The 22,304-nt window shown below is 47.5% G+C and overlaps 1 protein-coding gene across 5 annotated transcripts in view; it reads left to right on the top strand.

Moving 5' to 3' along the window:
- Positions 1–22,304, top strand: part of FGF13 (fibroblast growth factor 13) — a 433,315-nt gene that overhangs the window by 331,080 nt on the left and 79,931 nt on the right. For 4 of the 5 annotated variants that reach the window (XM_054169376.1, XM_009904274.2, XM_009904276.2 and 1 more), the window contains one exon: positions 15,443–15,553. In XM_054169376.1, coding sequence (XP_054025351.1) covers positions 15,443–15,553 — 111 coding nt within the window. Of the gene's footprint in view, positions 1–12,262; positions 13,432–15,442; positions 15,554–22,304 lie in introns of those variants that run through there. The other variant, XM_009904275.2, reaches the window with a different exon arrangement.

Genomic DNA, 22,304 nt, shown 5'->3' on the forward strand with positions numbered 1-22,304 from the left:
TAGCTGAAGGCTTTTGATGGTGTAATTTGCTTTCCTTTAATAAGGGAAAAGCATGTTCTGTGCATTTGGTACGTGAAATGATCAGATTCCTGTAAGAACCAACGCCCTGTGGCTAGAAGAGAAAAACAAATCTGAGGACTCTTGGATAATGCCCCAGTATCGAACAGTAATCAGTGTGTACACAGTTAGATAGTAACAGTGGGAGTTACATATATTCATTTTCTGGGCCATTTTTTTTTTTTCTTTTTTTCTCTCTCTTTTTTTTTTCCCCATTTTTTCTTGTTTCCCTTTTTTTTTTTTCTTCTTCTTCTTTTTTCATTAGAAATTACTCAGAATGATTAGCAAACAGCTTTTATGCCACTGCGTGCAGTGTCCGCGTTCTCTTTTATTCTCTTTGCAATTCATACAGTCAAAGTGTAGAGAAGTGTGGAATGTGGAGTAAGCAGCTTACAACGTTTGGGGGCATGTTAAAAATGCATTAACAAAGCATAGTCACTCAATATGCAGTCTAGGTGATTAACTCCTGAATGCCTTGCTCCTTGACGGAAAGGGTAGGATTTTCTCACCCAAGTGGTGGGACAGATGAAGCAGGTCTGGAACTATCACCAGATTTTGCTGTAGGACAGATTTCGGGAAGCCCGTTGCCTGGTCACGATGCACAAACAAAAGGCTGGTGGTGGATTATGGACCTCGACGTTTGGTTGTAACCTTGGTGTGAAGGTTCCGCGGAGCAGAAGCGAGGTGGGAGTTGTTTGGGGCCGGGCGCGGCTGGCAGCCGGGATCAGCACCGCGGACAGCGGCCGCTCCCCTGGTCCGCTCTCCCTGCGGTGGGGACATCGACTGGGCTGCACCCAGTTCCGGGTACACCTCAAATAGCCTGAAACCGGGATAACAGAGTCTGAAATCGGGAAACAACCTGAAATGGGAAACAAATGCAGCCTTAAACGGGAGTCACCGCGGCTCTCCCTGCCCCACGCTTCCCAGTTTGCTCTTAATTACAGCCGGAGGCACCGTGTACATTGGTTGTAATTAACTGTCACCAGTGACCGAAAGAAGACTGGGAAAGAAAGTGAATGACCTTGCTAGGGCGCTGACAAGAACTAACTCTAGGTGTCCCTCTTGGTTTTTGTTTAAGCAGCAATTTTGCACATTTTGGTTTTTACTGGAGGTACTGGAAATTTGTCCTGTTGGTTTGGGATGTGACTGTGAATTAACAGTGTGCTTCCTCTGCAGGAGGCCCTATAGTTTGCTTAAAGCCTCCCAAAAGGAGTTTACATCACAACTTTTATAAGTAGGCTAAAATTTATGGCAATAGTGATTTAAAAATATAGTTACTGAGAAAGGCATTTCATATATCACAGAGCTGGGGGAAATAAAAGAAAGGGCTGGGGGAGGTGGGAGTTTCTCCCAGTTCTGATTCCCTGGTGCTTGTGCATCTCAGCATTGTTGAAACATGTTAGGTTTGATCATATGGGCAAGTCAGGAAGAAGGAAGGCAGGAGGAAAAAAAAAGAGAAAAAAAGGTTAAAACCCCCAACTCTGTATTTAAGTGTCCACATTACAATTGTACAACCAGTTACAGTCCAGAGGAAACTTGTCTCCATTGCTCCCAGCAGCTTCTTGGAGCCATGCTCCAGTGATGCAAGAGGGAGCTGCCTGGGAATCCCTGCAGGTCTCAGTGCAGCAGAGTCTTGTGTGTTCTGTGTACCTACCTCCTTCACCTTAGCTGATGTACATGTGGGTGTCTTTTTGCAGTCAGACTCTTTAACTCCTTGTAACTGACCCTACATGGGAGACAAGAAAAGGCATGGAGATATTCCTTCATTAAGGTTACATGGAACGGGCCGAGTGGAATCGACCGCATGATAACATTAAAACATCAGTTAAGATAACTTCTTACAATCCATCAGGCTCAGTTCTGTGCCTTAGGATCTATTTCTGTCCTTTCTTCCCCAGCAACAGCTCCCAGACCTTGGCATGTTGTGTTGTAGAGGAAGCTAAACTAAGTTTATTTGTTGGTAAACAAGATTAAGTTGACCTCAGCTGAAGCATAAAGGCATGAAGATACTGAGGGGATTTGTAGCCACTGCTCATCAGAAGCATGTTATAGTTTTTAATGGAAAGGAGATCCTGGTAGGAAGAGGTGGACAATAAGAACAATAAACAAAGGGATGAGGGTCGAATGGAGAGGGCAGAGATCCTGATGATGCTAAACTTGGTGTCTCTCTGCTGTGGGTTTAGCTCAGCATGATTTAGCAGTAAGACTGGGGAATTGCAAAGGCCATGCGTGTGGACTTGGAATGTAATTAAAATCATGGTATTGTATTTGTATCTACTGGTACAGCTTAATCTACTAGTTGTTGGTGCTGGTGGTTTTAGATAGAAATGTAGCTACAAGTTGGACAGTTATCCAGACTCTGTACAAGCAGATGTGTTCCTGTTGTAGTTCAGCTGGGCTTCAGTGTGGCACAAGAGTGCTCAGCTCAGGCTTCCTATCTGCTTCTCTGCTTTCTGAGCATTGTTTCTCTGCATAACAACAAACCCTTTCTGATGAGATATGAGTCCTCAGAAATGTACCCAGCTGCCTAATGTGAATATTGGGAGCAGCAGCAGCAGATGTTCTGCTATTAGCCTCCTTCTCTGAATTGACTTCTCTGAATTTCTTCTAAGTTGCTTATGCAGAATTTGCATACACTTTTTTTTTTCTAGTCTCCAGGCCTATTTAAACCCAATACAGCAAATGCTGGCTTGTGCTTCTTGTCCCTGTTTTGCCAGCCAGTGTTGCTTGTGAGTGCTGCTTGCAAAAAGAGTACATCTAGCTCCTGCTAATGAATTCCCTTCTGTTTACTTATGATATCTTGTATTTTTCACCTCAAAATCCCTGTATGATTTACAGATGTCACCTTTGCTCTGCTCTTGCCAGCAGCAGCTCCTGCTAAGCCTGGAGTTGCCATGAGGCCAATTGCTGGAAGGTATGTGTGTGGGGGAAGTGTGCTGTGCCACTGCTTGGGCTGGGTTGATATTCACATGTATTCCTGAGCACTGCCAGAAGCAAGACACTGAGTTACATGGGCCTTCATTAAGTGATTATTTAGTTTTGATGGTGATAAATATTATTTATTCTAAATATACTTGAGGTAGATTACGGTCTGAATCACTCAGCAATCACAGTTCAGCAAGGCAGAGGTAGTGTTTTCTATCATGCAGCTGTGAAAATAATGGTGATTTATTTGGATGGGACTGACTTGCCATCTGAAGGTGCCTTTGTCTCTTTCTTGGTTGTACAGCCCAGATATTTGGTCAGATGATCTTAGATAAACCTGAGTTTTACATAACTGAACTTAGGGCAGGTGTCTGCCATGTCACAATTAACACCATGATCATAGAATCATAGAATCAACAAGGTTGGAAAAGACCTCAGAGATCATCAAGTCCAACCTATCACCCAACACCTCATGAATAACTAAACCATGGCTTCAAGTGCCACATCCAAGCCTTTTTTGAACACCTCCAGGGACAGGGACTCCACTACCTCCCTGGGCAGCACATTCCAGTGGCCCATTACTCCTTCTGGGAAGAACTTTCTCCTCACCTTGAGCCTAAACCTCCCCTGGCACAACTTGAGACTGTGTCCTCTTGTTCTGGTGCTGGTTGCCTGTGAGAAGAGACCAACCCCCATTTGTCTACAACCTCCTTTCAGGTAGAAGCAAGGTACATGGTGACCTGAGAGAGAATGCAGAAATCTGGGCTCATGGCCCTTTTCCTAACCCTCAGGGATATACCTTCTGGTTACTGAAGCTGAGACCAGCATTTTTGCTCAGGTAAACTTCTTCCAGTTCCACAACAGCAAGTGGAGCAAGGCCTCACTTGCATCTTTACAGAAGTACTGACCTAGTGTGGGGTCTAACTCCAGCTCCTGAAGAGCCCTGCTTCCATCCAAGACATGGCACTTTTTGTTCAAAGGCCTTTTCATTTGTGTCCAACTCTCTTCACATTCTCATCTGTCTGTGTCAACTTGTTGCCATGGTCTTGGCAGTCAGGTGGAAGTCACAGAAAACCATTGCCAGGCTCTTCTTATCCCAATAATTTGGTTTGATTATGAGAAAACAGACGTGTCTTACATCATTAACAAAGCCACAGGAAGCAGCAGGCTTGGCATCCAGCACACAACTGCATTGAATTGGGCTCTCTAGTTATGTGAACTCAAGCTGTGGGGCAGAAGTTAACTTTGGAGCAAAGAAAGGACCATAACTGGAAAAGGCTGGTGAATATATTTGGGTGCAGGTGGGAGGGGGAGAACTTTCAGAGGCTCCAATCACTGGAAACCGAATCACTCTGGTTTTATCACATTCTTGTCAAAGGATGAACCATCAGATCTATGAAAACAGAATCATAGAATTATTAGGCTTAGAAAAGGCCTCCAAGGTCATCAAGTCCAGCTTTCTGCCCAACACCTCTATGAGCACTAGACCATGTCCCAAAGTGCCACATCTAATCCTTTTTTATAACACCTCCAGGGATGGTGACTCCACCACCTCCCTGGGCAGCCTGTTCTGACATCTGACCACTCTTCCAGTTAATAAATCCTTTCTAATATCCAACCAAACCTCCTCTGGTGCAGCTTGAGGCCATTATGTCTTGTTCTGTTGTTAGTTACTGGGAGAAAAAGCCAACACTCACCTCACTCCAACCTCCTTTCAGGTAGCCATAGAGAGCAATAAGATCTATTCTCACCCTCTTCTCCTTCAGGCTAAACAACCAGGTGGAAAAAGATCCATTTGAGTAATAAGGCAAATCTCTGGGCAACTTGCTTCAGGTCTGTGAAGGACTATTTCCAGTGTTTGTCATGTGGCCTTATGTTAAGTTTGACAGTGGCATATAGCCCACTTCTTGTGTGTCCCATGCTGAGATGTAAATATTTCAGGGATGATATGCTGTCATTTACACTGATGTTTCCAAGAGTCATCATGCTGAGAGGTGAATGAGCAGATACTTCTGTGCATGCTGATGTGGGAGGATTTTGTGCTTTGGCTTTGTGGTGGGCAGAGAGAAGTTGGTTGGTCACAGCTGCAAGTTCCTGGCTCAGTTTGCCCCTCCCCCCCCCCCCCCCCCCCCCCCCCCCCCCCCAAGACACCAGAATAACGTGTTCCCAATTTGGGAGCCTGCAAAGCTGTGGGAGCTGATCTCTGCTGTTTGTTCTGTGACCTTTCCCAGCTGATTGGCACTGATCTTTTATGCACCGGATAGACGCTCTTTTGTGGTTGACATTTTGGGATGACTGAATATGGATTAACCTAGGCAAAAAATATTTCCATCTTCCTACCTTCAGAAAATACCCTCCTTTCCCAAAAATGCCTGCACCACCACGACAGATCAAATCCCGATTTGACTGAGTGCTATAAAAGGAAACGGCATTCACGGCTGGGAAGGGGCACAACTGGGGTTTCTCTCATTAGTATTTTCTCTGAGAGTCTAAGAAGAAAGTGGTGCTCTTGATGTGAGATCTCATGGCTATCCTGAGCACTTAGTAGGGCATGTCAATCATGAAGAAAAGGCCCAAATTCCTCCTGGAGCCAGAGAGGATCCCTTCCAACCCGATGCCATCTGTGAATCTGTAAGCCTTGTCCTAGCAAACTTACGTAGATCTGATAAGAGAACAGGATGAGGATGTGAGAACCTTTTGTAATGCATCAGGCACATAATTATTTTTTAAATATCTTAGTGGGATGACTCACATGTGGAAGGCAGGGACATGTTTCTCTGCTTTGCTGGATGGGGGCCAGTTTCAGCACATCCAGTCCTGTGCACCAGTTGTTGTACTGAGGTCTCTTCTGCTATTGAAGATTCATGGTGCTGTACTCTTGAGAAGATAAAAATCATCTAGACAACTAATCCCTTGAACAGCGAGTATCTGACAGAGAGCCATGAGGATGATTAGGGGACTTGAGTACCTCCCATGTGAAGAGAGACTGAGAGCCCTTGGGCTGTTGAGTCTTGAGAAGACTGAGAGGGGATCTCATCAGTGTCTATAAATATCTGAGGGGTGGGTGTCAAGTGGATGGGGTTAATCGCTTTTTGGTGGTACACAATACTAAGACAAGGAACAACAGGTACAAGCTTGCACACAGAAGAATTCACTTGAACATGAAGAGAAACTTTTTTACAGTGAGGGTAACAGAGCAGTGGAGCAGGCTGCCCAGAGAGGTTGTGGAGTCTTTTTCTCTGGATGCGTTCAAAACCTATCTGGATGCATTCCTGGGCAGACTACCCTAGGTGATGCTGCTTTGGCAGGGGGGTTGGACTCGATGATCTCTGGAGGTCCCTTCCAACCTCAAATGTACTGTGATACTGTGAAAGTAGGTTGAGGTGACATGTCTACACTGGTGTCACAGGAACTTGGTTTGATATTTTTCTTTTTCCTGTGGCTGAGCAGGGCTGCATGGTGCACTTTTGCAGAGGTCCATGGCACAGACATGTACAGGAACAACCATGTTCTCTACTTACAAGTGCCCTTATGCTCTCGATGTAAATATACTTCTCCACAGCAATACACAGAATCACAGAACGGTGGGGGTTGGAAGGGACCTCTGGGGATCATCTAGTTCACCCCTGCTGCCAGAGCAGGTTCACCTGGAGCAGCGTCCAGGACAGTGCACAGGGCAGTGTCCAGGAGGGTTTCCAATTACTCCAGAGATGGAAACTCCACTGCCTCTCTGGGCTGCCTGCTCCAGTGCTGTGCCACCCTCAACATAAAGAAATTCCTCCTCATGTTCAGGCAGAACATCCTATGCTCAAGTTTGTGCCTGTTACCTCTTGTCCTGTCACTGGCCTCATCCTCCTGACACCCACCCTTTAAGAATTTATAAGCATTGATAAGATTCTCCCTCAGTCTGTTCTTCTCTATGCTAAAAAGCCCCAGGTCCCTCAAGCCTTTCTTCATAAGATGTGGCTAATATAAAGGTTTACAGCTTATTATTATATCCTGATATTTAATATTAAAGTTAATTTCAAGGTGGCCCAGCCTATTGACTAAAATATCCTCAAGTTAGAGCTCTTGGTCTGGACCTTCCTGAAGGCCCAGCTCTTCCACCTTGCACTCAGATATAAAGCTTCAGCTGACTCTTAATTTAGCTCCTATCTAGGGGAAGGCTGAGGCTTTCAGGGGTAGTGAACTGGAGAGCAAGGCGTGCTCATGCCCCGAGCAGCAAGCACCCAGCCGCGCGGCGCTCTGCAGCACCCGCGTCCAGCCGCGGAGCTGGCTGCAGAGGAAAGGCTGAGTCATTTCCATGGGATGTTTCACGGAGGAGCTAAGTGATGCGGGGCTTGGGTCTGAACAGCTCTGCTTCCTGGTGAATAGTAATTCTGTTTACTTAGGAGAGGAGGAAAAAAAAATAAAACAAAACTCACTGGGGGCCTCAGTGCTGCTGTGTCATAGCCGGCTGGATGAGGACTTGTTTATCTCAACCTGCAGAGGGAGAGAAGCGATTCTGGTGGCACTTTTCAGACAACGATGATCTACTTTTGGGGAGTGTAGGCAGTGAAAATAGTCCATATCATTTGAGTCCTGAAGCTTTTTTTTTTCTCTCTCTTTCTTTCTTTCTTTCTTTTTCCCCCCCTGCTTGTTCTGCATGTTACCCCAGCAAGGTGGGGGAAAAAAGCCTGGGGAGGGACTGCTGGCATCCCGCACTGGGCTAGATTTGATTCTGTTACACCAAATCAGTTTCAGGCTCATATATGTAGAGGGATGGTTTAGGGTTTATGTTGGGCTGAGTGAGGTCTGGAGCTGGCTGGTGATTTTTCCTCTGGTCTTGATTTTCATGCAACATTTGTTTTGCTCAGCATCTACCTGTTTATTAGGACCTACTATAAATCTTTTGGTGCTTGTTTACAGGGGAACAGGAGAAAACTGGCCATGCTGTTTAATCTGAGGATGGGATATTTTGACTCAGGGTGCTGGTAATAAGTTCCTGCTTTATGGCTACATGTCATGAGAATTGTTAATGCTTCTACAAGGCCCAGAGGAGGTTGGGCCCCTCAGCAAGTCACACATTTGGCTCATGTGCCAATCACTTGAACAGGCAGCTGGAAAGTGCCATCTCTTCTCCACCCGTTCCCTCCTCTGACAGCAGTGCTGCACTGATACGTCGCTCTGTGCTCCATCACATCTGTTGACATTCAAGTGCTGAAATAGCACAGGCAACCAGCAGTGGGGGAGAGGTGCTACTCTGCACATGGGCCACCACAGCTTGGCAGAACATGCAGCTTGCTTCATGGCAGTGAGGGCTGGAGCTGGCATCTGGTTTTGTCTCTGCTCTCAGGTTTGGTGCAGTGTTTTGGGTTTTTTGCTCAGCAACTACCTAGAATCATAGAATTGTTTTGCTTGGAAGAGACCTCTGAGATCATTGAGTCCAACCACCAACCTGAGACTACCGTGGCCCTAAAACCATGTCCCGAAGTGCCATGTCCACACATTTATTGAACACCTCCAGGGATGATGACTCTACAACCTCCCTGAGCAACCTAACCCAATGCCTGGCACTTTTATACAGGACCTACTAGAAATCTTGTGTGGTCGGTGTAGGAAACAGCAGTGGTCAGTGACCTGCCACAGTGCAAGCAGTTCAAGGGGAGCAAAACCCACAAGTTTGCACTTTCCTCTAATTTGGTGAAGGAGCCACCACTGCCTCCAGTTTGAGACAAGGATGGGGGGTTTATGCCTTTTCTTGTGTGAGACATGGAGTGAGGGCAGCACACTTTGAGCTGGATGAAAACCATGTCCTGTGTTAGTCCTGCTTTGGGGAAATGTGGTGCCAAATAGCAAGCTTTACTTTAAGCCATTCCAGGCAACTTCTGGAGGTTCAAGTAGGTTTCAGTGATCAGAATCATGGAAATAATCATAGAATCATAAAAGACCTCTAAGTTCATCAAGTCCAGCAGTCAACTCAACACCACCATGCCTACTAAACCATTCATCAGCATAAACTTAAGAGATGACTGGATGGATGAATTCGAACTGAAAAGCGGGTAATATCTTTGTCTACTTCAAAAGAATGGAATCACTGCTGGGTCAGATCCCAGCTTTGGGTATATCCTGGTGCTGTCTCTGACAGTAACTCTCTAAGTCTTTCCCATGCTGATTTTGTAAGAGGTGCTTAATTATTGATTGAAAAGAGGCTGGCATTTTACTGTTTATCTCTAAGTATGCCCCTTACAATAATCACACACAAAGAAGGAGGACATCTGTTCAAGGAGTGTCTGGTTGTCTTCTACAGAATCACAGAATCACCAAGGTTGGAAGAGACCTCAAAGATCATCAAGTCCAACCTGTCACCACAGACCTCATGACTACTAAACCATGGCACCAAGTGGCACGTCCAATCCCCTCTTGAACGCCTCCAGGGATGGTGACTCCAGCACCTCCCTGGGCAGTCCATTCCAATGGCTAACTACATTCAAGAAGTTGCTTGGAGTGTTATTTTGTTTTATGTTACCTTTTTGGCATAGTGGGGGGTGAACAGCTCTCGCTGCTCAAAGTAAACAAAGCTGCTCCTTGTGGTTGTTATGTTTGTAATGCTGAAGCAGTCCAAAGACTGGTCCTGCACCGAAGACGTTTTCCCAACAAGATCTTCGGTTTTGTGTGCCATTTATAGTAAATGAAGACATGTTTGTAGGAGTACTGAAAGATGAAGAGGCTGATCATGCAAAAAAAGCCAAAACCTGGAGGACTGGGGGGTTTTTTTTGAAACTTAAATCTGATTATGCATATGTGCTATTTTTATTCCTCTCTTTAGTTATCTGTCAAGGAATATTTGTGCAAATGAATTTTCATTATGGATTTTAAGCATGCAGGCTGGGATGCTGGCAGAAAGATATCCTAAATACTTCTTTTATATACTGCTTCCCCCCAGGATTTTCAAGCTGGGGTGATTCCTGAGTTCTAGGCAGTCATTGCGAAAACGAAATGCCATCTGACCTGCTGGACAGATAACAATGAGGCAGCTTCACTTTGATCCGAAGATCAAACGCTGCTTTCCAAACTGGGAATGCTCCTAAAGTAATGGGTGAGTCCCAGGCAAAGCAATTTCCACTCCTAACTGCATTGGAAGTGGAAAGATGGCAAAAATCATAGTACGATACCGGTGAGATGAGTAGGATGAGTTATTACTAATAATATCCAGCTGGCTGTCTCTTGGGTTGGTTTTCACATGTCTTATGTGGACTGGCAGATGAGGGGAGTGGTGGAACTTGTGAATTAGTTATTTTTACCCAACTGCTTTACCCAATTTTTTTTTAAAAAAATTTAAAAAATAGTATTTATTTAATATGTGTATGTGGATAGCATAAACAAAGATGAATGTATGTGTGAGCTGTATGTGTAGGTGTGAGGAAGAAGTTCTTCACCGTGAGAGTGGTGAAGCCCTGGAATGGGTTGTCCAGGGAGGTGGTTGAGGCCCCATCCCTGGAGGTGTTTAAGCCCAGGCTGGATGAGGCTCTGGCCAGCCTGATCTGATGTGGGGTGTCCCTGCCCATGGCAGGGGGGGTGGAACTAGATGATCCTTGTGGTCCCTTCCAACTCTAACTGATTCTATGAGTCTACTTCTTGCAGAAAAAAAGTATTGTGGCTGGGCTGCCAAACCCAGTATGCCATGTCAGCTGTTTGAGGTGCCAGGCTGTGATGGCACACGTTGTATTTGCACTCAGACATCGTCTCAACACTTGTACATTCTGGACATTAATGATATTAAGATCTGGCCAAGCAGTGTGTTTTATTGAGACAGGAATTCCTAGTTGAGGGAGACAGATTTGGACCTGTCGTGAGCTGTTTCTGGTTCAGAGGAGTGCAGTGTTTGCAGAGATAAAGTGGACTGCTTTTGGATTAAGGTGTTTGAAGGGAAGATAGTGGGTGGCATGGTTTCTGCTTGCACTTGCCTGGGACCACAGCGTGCAACCCAAGGGAAGGAGGAGAGGATCTCATGGCTTTGCTGAGGGCATTTGCAGGAGAGGAACAAGGTAGCCTGAGAAGTCTGGATGAGTCTAAAAGCACATCAGAAATCTGTCACACCAACCCACCTGCATCCGTTCTGCCTCAGTAGCCTCAGGGGAGCCCTGGGACTGGCCTGTGACATGCAGGATGCTGTTCCCAGGCTTGGATGATTGAAACTTGTTGCCATCATGGTCCCCACTGAGCTCAGCTCCTGTGAGGAGTCAGCCCTGTACCTCCCCTCTCCTGCTCACAGGACATCCCTCCCTACCTCAGTGCCTGCCAGGTGACTGCCAGTCCCCTCTGCCTCAGGGATAAATTATTTCAATAGCTGTTTGCCTTCAGGGCTGCAAACCTCTGTTTTGTTCCTAGCTTGAATCGGAGCCTATATCATATTCCAGCTGCTAAAAGTGTGCTGAAGAGCAATAGGTGAGGGGGTGCTTGCAAAGAGACCCCCAGGACCTCCTACTTCCTATGTCCTGGGTCATGCTTGAATACAGGGTTCCATGTCCACTGTACAGGGCGCTGACCACAGTGCTCTGACAACAGACTCTGCTCCCAGCATCTCCCTGCTCTGGTACCACCACATAGCCAGGGGTGAATAAACCCAGCTGGCATCAGAGCTTGGCCTCCAGGGACGCAGGGGCTCTGCTAGGGGAACAAAGGAAAGAGGGAGAACATGGAAATTACAAGGAAATTATCTCTCTGAGGATTTTCTTGTCTCTGCTAGAAAACTGGAGCTGATAGTGTGTGGAGGAGGGAAGGAAAGGCAAGAGAGGCAAAAAGCCTCCAGTAAGTCAGTGTGGCAGGGAGGGGGCCGTCCTGGGTGGGTGAGGGGAAGGCAGGGGAGCTCTCCTGCCTGGCTGGAGCTCCCCTGCCTGGCCCCCTCCCCAACTCACCTCCCCGTTTCTGGCCAGGTGTCCTCACCCGCTGCCGAGAACCTAGTGCCAGCTATTTGCTCATCGCAGTCACGTTTGTTTGGGTGTCTGCGGCTCCCCAGGAGGCGGCTCTGGCAGAAGCAGGTACCCACAGCCCGGGGGGGGCCGCCAAGGGTGGGCTGCCTACCCTGAACCCCTGCCTGCTCTCTTGCCTGCACGTCCAGCTCCTCCTGCCTCCTCGCTGCCGGCACCCCAGGGACCCTTCTGCAACTGGCCACACAAAGAGCCACCAGGCAGATCTCCCGCTCGCTGTCTTGTCTGGGAGAGGAGGAGGAGGAGAAAGAGGAGGAGGAGGAGGAGGGTGGTGATATGGGGCTTACTGCGTTGCCTCATTTCTGTGCCCGGCACAGAGCTGGTGGGGTGTGCGCGGGTGCGCGCATCGCTGCCTAAAGACCGCGGCTGCTGCTGCCGCTGCTCCTGCTGCTCCTGCTCCTTATCCTGCTCCTTACCCTGCTGTTTCTGATCCTGCTGCTGCTGCTTCTACTGCTGCAGTCCCGGCGCTGAGCTGCCGGCGGGCGGGTGCCAGGGGAACCCTGGCTGTTTCCTGCCTGGTGACAAGGGCAACGCTGCAAGAGCCGAACGGGTCCCTAGAGAGGAGGCTGCGCTGACAGCTGCACCTGTGAGGAAAGGAGGGGAAGCGGGTGCCCGAGGCATTCAGCAGCAGCAGGCAGCCCGGGCTCCAGGCATCAGCACCTCTGCGCAAGTGTCTTCACCACCCCTTGCTTCGGATCTTTTCTTAAGGAAGAAGAGGAAAAGGGATACAGAAAACCCCTGCGACTGGGCAGCCCCTGCTGGAGTCTAACAGGTGTTTGCTGGGATTTGAATGGGGAGGGGACGGGTGGGAAGAAAAGTTAACTGGAGAAATTGGGGCTAGGAGAGATGCAATGATCTTGCACCAAGTGGATGTGCCATGTCTGCATGTGAATAGCGCGCCTGGAGAAGCTCAGAGGGATGTCTGGCAAGTGATCTGCTTGATCTCCGTAGAAACGCTCACCTCTGCCTGCAAACTTTGCCCTGACAGAAGCTGGGAGAAATAAAAAGGCATCAGAAAAGTCAAAAGGGGAAGATCTCATCTGACAACAACAACAAAAAGCATCAAACACTTGAGCTAAACTCTTGCATCCTGCCCCAGGGCTCTGGTGCAAGCATCCCACCGGTCATCTCCTGGGCTCCCAAGCCAGTTGGCGGTGGGTGGCATTGGCCACGGTGCCCGGCGGCGTCCCCAGCATTGGGGACGGGCCGAGCAGCATGCTGGCTGCGGTGCCCGCGGCCGGCAACCAAACCCCGCGTGCCTGACCCGCCGGTGGTGCCGGGGCGGTGGCGGCCATGGCTGCAGCCATCGCCAGCTCCCTGATCCGCCAGAAGAGACAAGCCAGGGAGCGGGAGAAGTCCAATGCCTGTAAGTGTGTCAACAGCCCCAGCAAGAGCAAGGGAAGCTGCGACAAGAACAAGTTGAATGTGTTTTCCAGGGTCAAACTCTTTGGCTCCAAGAAAAGGCGAAGGCGGCGACCAGGTTGGCAAGGCTTATGTCTTTGGGGGGGTTTGGTTTGGTTAATTTTCATAAAAGCTGAGGTGTGCCTTAGGCCATGGGGAAAGGGGGACTGGTGCCTCAGGGCTGGTAAAACCAGTGTGCTTGTATTGCCACTCCTGGCTTGTACGATCTGATCGCCATGGGTACCCCATGGTGGTTCCCCTTTTGTGTTCATCTGATTTATTTGGTTAAGACACACCAAGACTGGTTGCCTCACTTGCACACCCATGTTCACCCACCTACCAATGCTTCAGTAGTCTTGTCTCTCTGTTACACCTACACATACACAAACACACGTGTTTTATTTGTAAGGGAGATCTCAGCAGGGGAAGTTCCCACACATACCCCTCCTTCAGTTGTGTGTTAAATGGCTTACTGGTATAGAAGGGATCCCTTTTTGTCTTTCTGCTTCACAGAGTGGCTGTGCTATGCTTTATTTGCTGACTGCAGATGAGACCTTTTGTTTTAGCTGGCATCTTCCAGAGTTTTGCTTGGGTGCCCTGTTCCTTTCTAGGAATCCCATCCATGCAGCTGCCCTGCAAACGCGACGCGCTCTGTCAGAGGTGCGAAAGATCAGGCATGAAGACTGAGTCCCTGATCTCAGTGGGGTTTTTAGTACATGGGAGGAGCAAAACCCCCTGGTAACATTGCTACTGCTTTGCTGTGCTAAAACATTGATGCTGTTAGCCACTTAACCTATCTGCCTTTCTCAGCAGCCGCCGAAGAGGTGCCTCACTTGCAGTTTGCAAATGGTTTTGGGGTGTGTTATGGCTGAAAAGCCAAAGTGAGGCTTGTATTAATTTCTGATCAGAAAAGTTGGTAGACAAGAATTGGACATAGGACCTAATACACTTAGGCAAAACCAGTGTGAGCTCTTGCCTTCAGCTTCTACTAAAATGAAGTACAACAGCAGAGCTCCCTAACATCTGTGATTACAAACAGAAGGAGTCTTATCCAGACCTTGGCTGTTGGAAATGACACATCATATCTTCACAGTATGTTTATCTCTGAATTAAGTAAGTTGTTGTGGAGCGAGCTGCAGAGATGCATCACCTCCTGACAAGCATAATTGTGTGAAGTGACTACAATGCAGATGTCATTGGGATTCAGTGGAAGTAGTCCTTTTTGGTTTTGTGCAATTACTCCTGGTGCATTACCTAGTAGATGTCTGAACCAAGAGACTTGATGGCAGATCCTGTTGCTGTATACTTTTTGGTTTAGAATGATCTGAAACCCTGTGAGTTATCTCACTTCCTAACTGTGAATCTGAGGATGGTTATGGGGAAAAAAATATGTATCTATCCAAAGTCTGCGTTGTTTTGATCTTTCTGCCTCTAGCTGATGAGGTAATTACCTCAACCCTTATGGTAATATTTATTTTGCAGTTCCACACATTGCTGGATTTCAAGGTTCCCCTCTCCATTTTCCATATGTTCATTGAGTAGTTTATCACTTGGGATGCTCTGTACTCTCCAAAGCAGTGGGGAACGGGGGTTTGTTTATTAGAGCTGCAGCAGTTCCTGTGCTAAACGTTTGCTGCTATATATTTAGGCTTTCAACTGTCACTATGGCTCTTATTAGCGCTATCGTAGTAGTCCTCTTTTTCCTCTCCATTTAAGAACTCACACCTTTTTAAAAGGCAGAATATGCTCTTTGCCAGCTCATTTCTAATCTTAAATGAGATAGGGCTGAGCTCCTGAGGCCAAGCAGCACGCTGGCGGAATTTGTATTCACTGGGAGTAGATTTCACTGTGCTACCTCCATGCGATCGGAAGTGGCATTTAATCATTGTGGCAATTGATTTCATAGACATAAATCTGATCTCAGCCTAAATTAAAAGTGTTGCAAAGCCGGTTGCCCTGCTTTTGTTCTGAGTCTTTCCCCTGTAGCTCAGCCTTGGAGAAGAAACCCAGAGCTGTGTTTCTAGCATCCTGCTCGCTTGGAATGGCACATCAGGATTTCCCACATTAATCTCACTATTGTTTCTTTACAGAGCCTCAGCTTAAAGGTATAGTAACAAAGCTATACAGCAGGCAAGGATACCACTTGCAGTTGCAAGCAGATGGAACAATTGATGGAACAAAAGAGGAGGACAGTAGTTATAGTAAGTGACATGAGACTTAAATGGTGTGTTTGTGGATTGTGCTGTCTCGTTCTTCCCACTTAGGTCCATTCAGAGTTGTTGTCCTGGGATGTCTGAGTGAGTGGAAAGCGGCGTTCACACCGCGCTCACAGCGCAGAAGTCTTTCAGGCTTCCTGGGGCTGAGAGAGATGCAAATAAGAAAGAAATCACTTATAGAAATAATGAACCAGAGGAAGGTGATGATGACACACATGACAAACAAAGCAAATGTTATCTCCATGGTAATATAGAGGAGTTCATTGCTGTCCTTTGGATTTTATTAGGGTTTTTTTTTTTCCCCTTTTAATTTTTTTTCCCCAGCAGGGAAAATTTGCTCGCCTACTCAGAGTGCCTGAAATAGAAGAACGCTATCTCCCCTCTGAAACAGGGGCTCCTTCAAACACAGACATAGTCTTTCACACAATAAGAGTTCCTCAGCATTTCAAAGTTCACATTTCCCTGTTATTATTATGATGATGATGTTTCTCTTTTACCCCTTCTAAACCCTAATTATACCTTCAGCTTTCAAACAGATTTCCCTCAGCCTTTCTGTGGAAAGAAAAAAAAGGCTTTGGATGTTTTGGGGCTGAATTCTTTATTTTATTTTTAGGGTTTGTTTTTTTACAACTTTAAGAATTGATAGCAAAGAGGAAAAGATGGCTAGGTCTGATGCCTGTAAATAAAATATTTAGGCATTTCACGTAGTTGCACTGTTTAGCTTAAACTGCGTTTCTGCTCTGAATAGAGAGTTAGGAAGTGCAAGGAGTCTGAGAAGGTATTTCAGGCCACTTAGACAACAAACTGGAAAATCAACAGGCAGAGCTTCCTTCTTAATTATTAAAACCCACTGATTTAAGTGCTATCCTTTCCATATGAAAGCATTTCCAGGTGAAACATGGTTTCATTTTGCAGAGTAAGCCCTAGGTGCAGTAGGCAGTATCGTGTCTTCTTCAGTCCCTTGCTCCTACCCTTTCCCCACACCCTCGTTAATCCATTTTGCTTTATCAGGGATACACCACCCTGCGCCCCTCCAGCCCTGCTGTCTTGTGTTAACTTCTGAGTGATAAGAGGGAAGAGGTTATGCTGCTGGAGGAGGTCGCCTTTAGTCTGGTGGGATCTGGAGGGACACCAGGTCCTGTCCTCACCCACAGTGAAGGTGGCACAAAAACCAGATCAGCGCAGTGATGAGCGGCCGCTGCCATCTTACAGAGTTCTCCTCAGTGCAGCCACAACATTAACTCTAAGAATGACCCTTGTGGACCTTAAACGTTGCCAAGTGAATGACCTAGTGTTTCTCATTTTAAGAGTCAGTGCAGATCACTCAGGATTTCAGGGCAATTCTGTTAATTACCTTAAAGAAGAAGTAAGCAAACCTCACTTTTTACATCAAAGGATGACATTGTTATCAACCTTTCATGTACTAAAGCAAGCATCTGAAATGCCATGGGCTGGGTTTTTTTTCCCCCTTTTGAATTGTTTCATGCACCTATTTTGCTTGGAATCCCTCTAATAGGGATGCTGAGATTTGAAACACGATGAAATTTATGGAAATCTAAATGTGTTTGTTTCTGAGGCATTCTTGCTTTCACCATGTCCCCGAATTTACCACAACTTGATGGATTACAAAGGAAATCATAAAAGATTCCTTACGGTCGGATAGCAGCCTTCCAAAATGATGAATACTTAAAAGTAAAGGAAATTATTGCAGCTGGGATGCAGAACAGAGGAGGGTTTTATCCTAAAAAAAAAATCAGGGGGGGTGTGGTGTGTTATATATTCATCTTTTATGTAAGCCAAGTGTAGGGTTCTGGATGTCCTGCAGTCCTGAGTTGAGTTTAATGGCAATGTTTTTAACGGTGCTAGTGAGACAGGCTGATTGCTGCTGCGAATCAAAGTCTGTGTGAAGGGCTTCCCCCAAAGTCTTGCTCACATCAATGTCAGGTGGGTCAGGCTCTCTAAAATCCTTTCTTCCTGTGTCTGCAGAGACATCTGTTATTTGGTTTCTATTTGTGCACTGTGGGAAAGCTACAGGACTGTAGCCCCCTCCAAATGCCAGAGGACTCCTTCTCCAGGCCCTGTTCTCCTCCTCTGCACCCCCTGAGGGATACCATTGCTGTTCCCTTTTTTGTCACCTTCGCTGCACATTTGCTCTAAGGCCATTTACAGTGCAATGAAATAATTTAAGCTCCCCTTTAATAATAAGTGGATTCCCCACCCCCGAAATGCAGTTGTGGTTGCACAGCACTAGGACTCTGCAACTGCATCTGTCAGAGCAAACCATAGCCATGGTCCATCTGGTTTGCAGACAGAGTGTTGGTCAGCCTTGTTAGAATCTCCCTGCCCTTCTTCCTTTGGTAGGGATGGAGATAGCTTGCAGTCCCTGAAAAACAAAGCTGCTGATTTACACTCCTGACAGCAGCCTGGATGTAGGAGTTCCACCTTCCCCATCATTTGCTACCTAGAGCTGGATAGGAAGTTTGCCTAAAGATCCCCTTCAACTCCTGACTTGGGAGCAATTATTTCAAGCTCTGCAAATCTGCTGCTGCACCCAGGGCTCACAAATACAAGGATGCATCCCCAATTGCAGGGAGTTTAAAAGAGTGCTGAGGTTTTGGAGCAGAATTTAGTCAGGAAGTGACATGGGTTTGTGGAGCCATAGCACCCAACAGACCTTGGGTTTAGCCAAGAATCCATGTAATTTGAGGAAGTGCCTCAGGGAGAGGATTTCCTGGCTGAGAAACAGATTTTGCCTCGTTAAATGATTTAAATAGGACAAGGTTTTAAATCAAGGCAGAATTTGTTCCCCAGTTTTGGCAGGGCAAAAGTGATTTCAAGACTGATAAAATAAGGAAATACAGGAAACTATATCCTGCGGCAAGGGTACGAAGGTGCAAGTGGCCAAGGCAAGGATGGTACAGACCTCACAGTAATGTCGAGATTCATAAATCCAGCTGTGGCATGCTGCCTCTTCTTCTGCATCTCTAATCCTCTGTCAGCTTGCACTGCACCAGGGCCATAGAAAAGATCATCTTTCTCAAAGACATTGCCAAATTGTTAGTTGCAGTTGCCTTTGTATCCTTCCTTTAAACAGCACAAATGCAAACAACTAGAATACATAGAATACATAGAATACATAGAATAAACCAGGTTGGAAGAGACCTTCAAGATCATCGCGTCCAACCCATCACCAATCCAACACCGCCCAAGCAACTAACCCACAGCACCAAGCACCCTGTCAAGTCTTCTCCTAAAAACCTCCAGTGATGGCGACTCCACCACCTCCCCAGGCAGCCCATTCCAATGTGCAATCACTCTTTCTGTATAGAACTTTTTTCTAACATCCAGCCTGAACCTCCCCTGGCGCAGCCTGAGACTGTGTCCTCTTGTTCTGGTACTGCTTGCCTGGGAGAAGAGACCAACATCTGTCTGTCTACAACCTCCCTTCAGATAGTTGTAGAGAGTAATAAGGTCACCCCTGAGTCTCCTCTTCTCCAGGCTAAGCAACCCCAGCTCCCTCAGCCTCTCCTCGTAGGGCTTATGTTCCAAACCCCTCACCAACTTTGTTGCTCTTCTCTGGACTCGTTCCAGCAAGTCAACATCCTTCCTAAACTGAGGGGCCCAGAACTGGACACAGTACTCAAGGTGCGGCCTAACCAGTGCAGTGTACAGGGGCAGAATGACCTCCCTGCTCCTGCTGGCCACACTGTTCCTGATGCAGGCCAGGATGCCATTGGCCCTCTTAGCTGCCTGGGCACACTGCAGGCTCATGTTCAGTCTACCGTCGACCAGCACCCCCAGGTCCCTCTCAGCCTGACTGCTCTCCAGCCACTCTGACCCCAGCCTGTAGCTCTGCATGGGGTTGCTGTGGCCAATGTGCAGAACCCGGCACTTGGATGTGTTAAATCTCATGCCGTTGGACTCTGCCCAACTGCCCAGCCTGTCGAGGTCCCTCTGCAGAGCCTCTCTACCCTCCAGCAGATCAACTCCTGCGCCCAGCTTGGTGTCGTCAGCAAATTTACTGATGATGGACTCGATGCCCTCGTCCAGATCATCAATAAAGATGTTAAAGAGCATGGGGCCCAGCACTGATCCCTGGGGCACACCACTGGTGACTGGCTGCCAGCTGGATGTGGCACCATTCACTACCACTCTCTGGGCTCGGCCCTCCAGCCAGTTCCTAACCCATCGCAGTGTGCTCCCATCCAAGCCATGGGCTGACAGCTTGGCCAGGAGCTTGCTATGGGGAACGGTGTCAAAGGCCTTGCTGAGGTCCAGGTAGACTACATCCACAGGCCTCCCCACATCCACCAGGCGGGTCACCTGATCATAGAAGGAGATCAGGTTGGTCAGGCAGGACCTGCCCTTCCTAAACCCATGCTGGCTGGGCCTGATCCCTTGGCCATCCTCTAAGTGTTGTGTGATTGCACTCAGGATGACCTGCTCCATAATCTTTCCTGGTACTGAGGTCAGGCTGACAGGCCTGTAATTCCCTGGCTCATCCAACCGGCCCTTCTTGTGGATGGGTACCACGTTGGCCAGCTTCCAGTCAGCTGGGATCTCTCCAGTGAGCCAGGACTGATGAAAAATAATGGAGAGTGGTTTGGCCAGCTCATCTGCCAGCTCTCTCAGCACCCTAGGATGGATCCCATCTGGTCCCATGGACTTGTGGGGGTCCAAGCTGCTGAGGAGAGCTCCTATCACTTGCTCATGGAACAAAGGGAAACCATGCAGCTCCCTGGCTCCCTCTGCCAGTTCTGCAGGCCAGCTGTCTGGTAGACGTTCTTTCCAGGTAGTAAAAACTGAGGTAAAGAAGGTGTTAAGTACCTCTGCCTTTTCCTCATCCTGTGTTACAACATTTCCTTCTATGTCAACCAAGGAGTGGAGGTTGTCCCTGCCCTTCCTCTTGCTATTAATATATTTATAGAAGGACTTTTTGTTGTCCTTCACATCAGAGGCCAGTTTAAGTTCCAAATATGCTTTTGCCTCCCTAATTTTCCTCCTACATGCCCTAGCAACCTCTTTAAACATTCCATGGGTTGCCTCACCTTTCTTCCAAAGATGATACACCCTCTTTTTTTCCCTTAGTTCAATTAAAAGTTCATTACACAGCCAGGCTGGCCGTCTGCCCCGGCGGCTCCTCTTCCGGCACATTGGCACAGCCTGCTCCTGAGCCTTCATCAGCTCTTTCTTGAAGCAGGTCCAGCCCTCCTGGACCCCTTTATTTTTAAGGGCTTTCTCCCAAGGAACCCTCTGAATTGTTTCCTTGAGCAACCTGAAGTCCGCCCTCCGGAAGTCCAGAGTGGAGGTCTTCTTGCTGGCCCTCTTAGCTTGACTGAATACTGAAAATTCTATTATTTCATGGTCACTGGCCCCTAAACAGCCTCCGACCACCACATCACCCACCAGCCCTTCCCTGTTGGTGAAGAGGAGGTCAAGCAAAGCCTTGCCCCTGGTAGGCTCACGCAGCACCTGGGATAAGAAGCTGTCCTCCATGCAGTCTAAGAACCTCCTAGACTGCCTCCTCTCTGCTGTGTTGAGATCCCAGCAGATGTCAGGCAGGTTGAAGTCGCCCATAAGGACAAGGTCAGGAGATCTTGAGACAGCCTTAAGCTGTCTATAGAATGCTTCATCGACATCATCCTCCTGGTTGGGTGGTCTATAACAGACTCCAACCAGGATGTCTGCCCTACCGGTCTTCCCTCTAATTCTTGCCCACAAGCATTCAACCTGATTGTCCCTAATCTCTAGCTCAATGGCATCTAGTGCCTCCCTGATGTACATGGCCACCCCTCCACCCCTTCTTCCTTGTCTATCTCTCCTGAAAAGCCTGTAGCCATCAATTGCAGCACTCCAGTCATGTGAGCTATCCCACCACGTCTCCGTGATGGCAACTACGTCATAACTTTCCTGCTGCAACAAGGCTTCCAGCTCCTCTTGTTTGTTTCCCATGCTTCGTGCATTAGTGTACATGCACCTCAGCTGGGCTGCTGGTTTGGCCTCTGCCCCTAGCTTACTGCCCCCAGACTCTTGCCTGAGGGGACTAGTTTCAGCCCCTCCCCCCTTCGAAACTAGTTTAAAGCCCTGTCGATGAGAGCTGCCAGTTCCCTCCCCAGAATCTTTTTACCTTTGGGGGACAGGCCATTCTCATATACTGTGACCTTTCCCCTTCTTTGGGACAGATGTACTCCATCTGTTGCCAGGTGGCCTGGTGCAGTAGAAATTTTACCAAGATCAAAAAACCCAAAATTCTTTTGTCTGCACCAGCCTCTAAGCCACTTGTTGATTATGGCTGCTGTCCTGTTCCTTGTGGTATTCCCTCCTGCAACTAAGGGTATTGAGGAAAAAATTATTTGAGCACCTGTCCCCTCAACCAGATCTCCCAGGGCCCTGAAATCATTTTTGATAGCCCTGGGAGTTCTGACTACAACATCATTATTCCCTATCTGCATAAGTAGCAAAGGATAATAGTCAGAAGGCTGTACCAGCCTGGGTAGCCTTCTGGTAACATCATTAATTTGGGCTCCAGGGAGACAACAGAGTTCCCTATGAGATGGGTCTGGCCGACAAATGGGGCCCTCCATTCCCCTCAGAAGTGAGTCACCAATAACAATTACCCTCCTCTTTTTTTTGAGGGAGCAGGTCCTGATGCCAGGGGAGGGTTGTTTAACCTTAGGCTGTTTTGCCTTAGGCCGTTTAACCTTAGGTTGTTTACCCTTAGGCTCTTTAGCCTCAG

The sequence above is a fragment of the Dryobates pubescens genome, chromosome 18 (assembly GCF_014839835.1).
Source record: "Dryobates pubescens isolate bDryPub1 chromosome 18, bDryPub1.pri, whole genome shotgun sequence".
Lineage (NCBI taxonomy): Eukaryota > Metazoa > Chordata > Aves > Piciformes > Picidae > Dryobates > Dryobates pubescens.